The 7,271-nt window shown below is 50.4% G+C and overlaps 1 protein-coding gene across 1 annotated transcript; it reads right to left on the bottom strand.

The window, feature by feature from the left end:
* Positions 1 to 4,793: 4,793 nt before the first annotated feature.
* LOC103645919 (uncharacterized) lies at positions 4,794 to 6,436 on the bottom strand. Its single transcript, XM_008670641.4, has one exon. It carries the CDS (start codon positions 5,826 to 5,828, stop codon positions 4,926 to 4,928), a length of 903 nt encoding a protein of 300 aa, XP_008668863.1. The 5' UTR covers positions 5,829 to 6,436; the 3' UTR covers positions 4,794 to 4,925.
* Between the last annotated feature and the right edge of the window lie 835 nt (positions 6,437 to 7,271).

A 7,271-nucleotide genomic window follows, 5' to 3' on the forward strand; every position in this document is an offset into this window, starting at 1 on the left:
GACGTGGAGAAGTGGCCTATCAGCTCAGTTTGCTAGAGAATTTGTCTCCTGTGCATGATGTCTTTCATGTGTCTCAGTTGAAGAAGTGCTTGCGTGTGCCAGAAGAGCAGTTGCCAGTGGAAGGTCTTGAAGTCCAAGAGGACTTGACCTACGTTGAGAAGCCAGTGCAAATCCTTGAGGTTGCAGACCGAGTCACCCGAAGGAAGACCATCAGAATGTGCAAGGTTAGATGGAATCACCATTCTGAGGAAGAAGCAACCTGGGAGCGTGAAGATGATCTGATGGCTAAATACCCCGAGCTCTTTGCTAGCCAACCCTGAATCTCGAGGGCGAGATTCTTTTAAGGGGGATAGGTTTGTAACGCCCTGAATTTGGGGGTAGAATTTTTCTTCTTCTTTTCTCTCACCAAATTCGGGCGTTACTCTCTTTTCTCTTTCCCCGTTTTGCTCCTTCTCCCCAATTTCAAACCAGTATAGCGACAGGTGTCCGTGTCATGTATAAACCTAAGTGTCATGGGTGTTGCATCATGCCGAAGCACATTTCTTTGTCTGATGTTGAGTGTTCGTCTCGTTCCGTTCCGGATTTCGATTCGCGATTTAATTCCGTTTTGTGGTCCGCGCACGTCGTGGGTTTTCGATCCGCGAAGTGGCCCGGCCCAGCCTAGTCCAGCCCAGCCCGGCCGACTCGGTCCGACCCGGCCCTGCGCGCCCCTGGCGCCCAACCCCCCCCCCCATGCGCCCCCTTCTCTCCCTCTCTCTCATTTGGATCTCCCGCGCAACAACCTCTCCTCTCCCTCTTCCACATCTCTCTCCCCGTGGTGCCCTAGGATTTGGAGACGGCGATCACCGGAATTTTGGGCCCCGAGGTGAGCTCCCCTCCCCTTCTCCTCTCTCTCCCTCTCCCTCCTCTTCTTCCCCCCGCGCGTGCCCTCCCTTTCCCTGCCCGGCGCGCCCCTGCCCTCCCCCCCGCTCGCGGCGGCGCGGCCCCGCCCCGGCCTCCCCTCGCGGCGGCGCGGCCCCGCCCCGGCCTCCCCTCGCAGCGGCGCGGCCCCGTCCCCGCCCCTCCCCGGCGCGGCGGCGCCCGCCCCGTCTCGGCCCCGTGGCGGCGCTCGCTCGCCCGCCTCGGCCCCTGCGCGTGGCGCTCGCCCGCCCCGCCCCTCGGCTCGGCCGACCATGGTGGCCCGGCGCCCTCCCGCGGTGCGGCGAGCCCCGCTCGCCCGCGCGCGCCCGCCCCCGGCTCGGCCGCCCGCCTCCCGGCGAGCTCGACCGCCCCCCCCCCGGTTCAACCGCCCCGTGCCCCGGCTCGGCCGCCCGTTCCCGCGCTCGGCCTCGTCCGGCCGTATCCTCGCTCGCCCGCGCTCGCGGTGATTATTTGTTAGTTGATAGTTAATGTCAAACTCCGTTAGTTAGCGTGCTGCGTCGCGCGCTTCGCCGCGTGACGGATTCGTCTAATTTCAGATTCTATCTGTGTGTTGCGTCGTGCGCTTCGTCGCGCGACGATCCATTTTTGTTTCAGGTTGTTTAAGGTGTAACGCCGCGTGTGTATTCACGCGACGTTCCACTTTGGACTCAGTTTAGTCGACGTATGACGTCGTGCGTTTCGTCGCGCGACGCTTAAAGTCTCCTCATAACTAAGGCGAAGTGTCTCGTTGCGTGCTCGGTCGCGCGATGAGTCGTTAACTTCTTAATTTGTTTTAGAGTGCTATGTCGCGCGTCTCGCCGCGCGACCATTCTTTTTATTTATCTCCACCTGCTTATAATGATTAGACATGAAACATGACTTTACTTTACGCTAAACATAGTGTCTACATTAAATTTCCTTCAATTAAGCGAGTGGTTAATTTATAATCATGTAACGTGACCGTTTCTCGACTGTCTTGTTCTCTTTCTCTCTTAACTATAACTGCGAGTCCGCATGGAACGTCTGTTTACTTACTGCATTCTATTGTATGGTGTACTGTTCTTTTGTATTAAATGTGTGGATATATGTGTGTTTGCGCTCGCATAGAGGACGATCCGGTCGGAGAACCCGAAGAACCCGCAGGAGAAGCCCCTCAGCAGCAGTCGGTTGGTGGAGGCAAGTGTCCCTTGACCTATCTCTGTCCTATTCATCATTTAATTCACCTCCCGCTTTACATATTTATGCCTAAGGATTGACTAGCTTTTGTTATCCATGTCCTTGTTTACCTATCTGGGTTGGATTATTATTGTTTAGCTTTATGCTATTGCTCAAACTCTAATCAATGAACATGATGAGATTATCTATGATACGTTGTTTTCCCTTCTCTTATTGTGATGTTGTACTTGTGGTCATCAAGGGGGCTCGAGCGGTTTCTCGAGTGCCTCTCCGTAAGGACCTGTTCTATGGATGACCGCCCGGGAAAACAGTGCAACCATGAGGGTGGAATGGGATGCCCTTAGCTGAATAATTAGAGGATCCGGGGTGTAGTTCACTTAGCCGTCGTGCCATCAATGGGGCTCGATGTATGCGGCTCGCTCTGCCAAGTTTGGGTTCGCCCCTTGGGGAGGAGTGCGGTGCATTTAGGAAACCTAACGGGTGGCTACAGCCCCGGGGAATCTTTGTAAAGGCTACGTAGTGATGCCCTGCTGGGTCACCTTGGTAGTGATCAATGGAGAGTCATGATCTCCGGGCAGAAAGGGAATCACGGCTTGTGGGTAAAGTGCACAACCTCTGCAGAGTGTTTGAAAACTGATATATCAGCCGTGCTCGCGGTTATGAGCGGCCAAGGGAGCTCCAGTGATTAGTGGTACTTGATCAGAGACATTATGGTACATGTGGCTGTGAGATTGATGGTTCTGGTTATGACTTTGGTGCTGGTAAGTGGTATTCTTTCCGTTTGGAAAGGGTACATCGGGCTAATAACTTGGGTTAATGCTAAAACTTGGCTTTCTATTAGTAAATAATAATCTGACCAACTAAAAGCAACTGCTTGACTTATCCCCACATAAAGCTAGTCCACTACAGCCAAACAGGATACTTGCTGAGTATGTTGATGTGTACTCACCCTTGCTCTACACACCAAACCCCCCCCCCATCCCCAGGTTGTCAGCATTGCAACCACTGCTCAGGCGAAAAAGAAGCTGTGGAAGGAGACTTCCAGGAGTTCCAAGACTACGACGAGTTCTAGGCGTGGGTTAGCGGCAACCCCCAGTCGGCTGCCTGTGAAGGCCGCGTTTATCTACGTTTCTTTTCCGCACTTTGATTTATTGTAAGGACTATATGGACGTCTCAGACGTATGATGTAATCGACTATTATTTCCCTTTTAATACTATTTGAGCACCGTGTGATGATGTCCATGTTATGTAACTGCTGTGTACGTGAATAACTGATCCTGGCACGTACATGATTCGCATTCGGTTTGCCTTCTAAAACCGGGTGTGACATAAGTGGTATCAGAGCCGTGCTGACTGTAGGACCGCTAACCTAGAATAGAATGGTCGTTCTAAGGACTATAGACCTCAGTCCCTGCCTTGACTTTGATATCCCTTCAAAAGTTGGTCATACCGACCAAACCTATGTTCTACTATATATTATACTTTGCTGAAAATCATGTTTTATTCTAATCCTTCATTTATTTATGATTCATTATTTGCTGGTCATATTGATTCTGTTCTCACCCTTTTGCTTGCGATGCCTTTTGTAGATGGCTCGACTTAGACACACTGCACGAAAGTCCGTCATCCCCTTCTTACCCTCCCGCCTTGCTGAGGGTCCGCTTCGCCGTCCCGTGGCCAGACAGTCCAGCCACTTGGAGAGACTGCACCACAGCCTGCATGAGGAGCAGGAACGTCGACGACAGGAGCAGCAGGGCTCTTCCTTCTCGCTCCGACAGGAGATAGAGTCCGTGAGGAGCTGCTCCCCTGTGCTTCCCCTGGAGGCGCCCCCTGCACCACCACTGGGCGCCCCAGCCTCTGGAGTAGCTGTTGGAGGAGACCCAGACGACGGAGGTGGCGACGACAGCTCGAGCCACGACACCGACTTCTCTGCTAACCATGAGCCGGAAGGATGGGTTGCTCGATCCATCACTCGCGACGCTGCTCGCGGGTGTCACTTCCACGATGCGCTCGACACCCTGCTACGTCGGGCACTTAACCGACATACTTGGTCCATCGAGTATCGCTGTGTGGTCTACCAGCACAGTCGTGGGGTCTACCCAGACCGCTGGGAGGCAACCTGCATCGCGCGATTAATTTACGTACATGAATGACATGTATTATGCACATGAATGCATATAGACATGAATATTACAAACCTAAATAGCGCTACGCGATAGCGAATAAAACACCTAGCAGCGAGGCGTTAAACTATCTTATATGGAAACACTAGTTATTAATATACGACTACGCGTAATAATTACGCTTCTCTAAATTAAACGAACCTAACACAAACATCACAAACAACAAATCATACACTTTAAACATAATTAGCCTAAACACAATTCATCAGCTACTTAATTAAATGCTAATTTATCTCTCGCTCTATAAATTATATCACTTTGCTTACCAAGAACTAATTTAATTTTATTTCGCATCATACATATTTATTTAATCTATCTTACAATATTATTGTTTAGACATTTTAAAATACTAAATTTAAACTTCCTTCACTAATTTTACCGTACGTCATATCATTAACATCTTAAACCTATCCTACGCGATTACTCCAAAATTATGAAAATAATCACATCGCATTCATCGAACTAATTCAATAATTAAACTAACGAAAATATGAATCGGCTCACCACGTCGCAATTCGACTTGGTAGTTGCCTGAACGACGATGGCTTTCCGCTGAAGTCCTCAATTGAACATCTGGCGAGCGTGATTGACGAGTTAAGACTGTTGGCGAACGCAGGAGCAGGGATAGGTTCGGCATTTGTTAGGAAAGGAGCTCGACACCAGGTCTCATGACGAGCTGCTGGGTGAGGTCTCATGACGAGCTGCTGGGTGAAAGACGACGACTAGGGCTGAGGCGAAGCTTGACGACGAGATCGAACAGGGGATGACGATCGACGGTATTGACGTGTCAGCACGACGATTCCCACATGACGAAAAAGACGGAGTAGCCACTCCCGAATTAGGCTTTTTGGTCGAGCGTCTGACGAGTATCGCACGAACATCATCATCACCGTCCACTAATTTCTCGGAATTCCTTCCCCAAAATTCATAGCACCAATTCCACACTAAATGAATGCACGAACTATACGGTTTTGCTTTCTTCTTTATCAACTCTGTTTTTCCACTTCGAGCGCTTGCGATCACAAGCAAGGAACTGCAAGGATGCACGACCAGCGAGCACGACGAGGCGAGGACATAGATGCTTGTGACCTGGGCGAACTCGGCTGGGCGCAGCAAGGAATTTCTATGGCTTCGGCCAACACGGAGGAGAGAGGTCCGAGGAATTCCACGGGCATGGTGGTGTGCCCGCCAAGCAGACCCGACCCAGTAGTGAGAACAAACAGAGGGGGTGAGCTGGAGCATAGGACAGAGCCGAGCAAGGGCATCAGCAACAGAACTGCTCCCAGGTAGATCGAGACTGATATCCATTATCTCATCAGTCTCGTTAGATTCTCCCTTGCACTCAAGGCACTTCACTTGACGCAGTAATGCCCCGCCAAATGTCTCCCTCATAACCAGACAAACCCCCTGCCCCCGGACATCCTCACCACAGTTTCCACTGGCAGCTGCTGCACGTAACCGCTTGTGCATGCGGAGGTCAGCAGTGTGACAGGCATCTACGACATAGCGGAGGAACTCGTGTGCATCCTCCTGGCGCCCCCACCTGAAGTGCTCGGCAAATAGGGGCATGCAGCGGATAACTTTTGCTGGGGAATCGAGCGCCCCAGCATCTGCCCGAAGCAGCTGAGCAATCTGGAGCAGGAGCCGAGCTCGACGCAGGGAGTTCCATGGCGAGCAGGGGAAGCAGAGAAGGGAGAAGGAAGGGGAGCAAGCAGCGGCGTGGCTGCTGGCGCTAGCAGGCAGAGGGCGCTCGGCGAGCTGCACGGGAGGAGCACGCAGGGAGCAGCTGGGCGCTAGCAGAAGGAGATCCGGCGAGCGCAGGGCACGCCATGGAGAGGAGCGAAGGAGATTGGGGCCGTGTGAAGCAGAGAAGCTCCAGCAGCGGCCGCGACAGAGGGAGATGAAGAGGTGATGCGGCTGCTTCCAGGAGATAAAGCTGGTGCTTGAAAAAATCTGCGTACGGCAAAAGGGTAGGGCGGCTGAGCGGCGTTGGGATAAGGGCAGGCTGAGATCTTTTTTATTTTCTTTCCCTTTTTCTTTGTTTTTTGTTTAACATAATTCGAAGATATTTGGATCGAGATTTATAGCGATAATCAAAGGGTCGATAGTATTTGTGACACGGTCTGATTCGATTCAAAACCTGTTAAATTTTATCTATAGTCTGAGCATCTGATTCCACAGTCATAGATAACAGAGAAAATGAGGTCGCGTGCACGCGAGGAACAGGGAGATGAACGTTGTGCGGTGTAGGCCGATGAAAATATCCCAGAGAGATAAGCGCCGAGAGGAGATAAGATCGGCTGGATTTTTTTTACGGACGAGCGGTGGCTGAAAAATCAGAGGAGTTGGGCGGCAACTTAATTAAAGCTTCAATCACAAAACATTCGGATGATTAGAAGTTGCCGTAATTTTGAATCCAAATTTTTAATCAAACTTACATTGGTTTGAATTCAACTTACATTTTTTAAATTCAATTTGAATCCAATACACGTCGATCCAGACTAGTGGGGTCCGAATTATAAATACAAGTGCTTCTGAAATTCGTCTTCTTTTAATTTAGTAACCACTATCGGAGTTATAGGAATCAGTTACTTACATCAGAAAGTGTTGATCTGAGCGAGAAGCAACAGACCGACATAAACTGATTTAGGTACTGATAATTTGTTTGGTGTGATTCACTCGAAATTAGCCGAACCCAGATCCGCAAGGTTTACGTGATTTCGTCGCCAAAACAGTGTGCGGGCGGATAAATTGAACCTTAACCTCGCGCACGAGTTCTCTCAGACAACGCGCGATTCCGATTATTTTTTCTGAACATTTTAATCGCCGAGTTCAAACGAATTCGCCCAGGATAAAAATCATTCGAATGGGTCAGGCTTCCGAATTCGTATTCGCGCGAACGATGAATTTTTAATTAATCACCGAACGCATCGATTTTCAGAACAACTATGTTCCGAACATTACGAAAATTTCGGAAGAGCCCGGATAGATAAAATAAAAACGATGTCACAC

The sequence above is a fragment of the Zea mays genome, chromosome 2 (genome assembly GCF_902167145.1).
Source record: "Zea mays cultivar B73 chromosome 2, Zm-B73-REFERENCE-NAM-5.0, whole genome shotgun sequence".
Lineage (NCBI taxonomy): Eukaryota > Viridiplantae > Streptophyta > Magnoliopsida > Poales > Poaceae > Zea > Zea mays.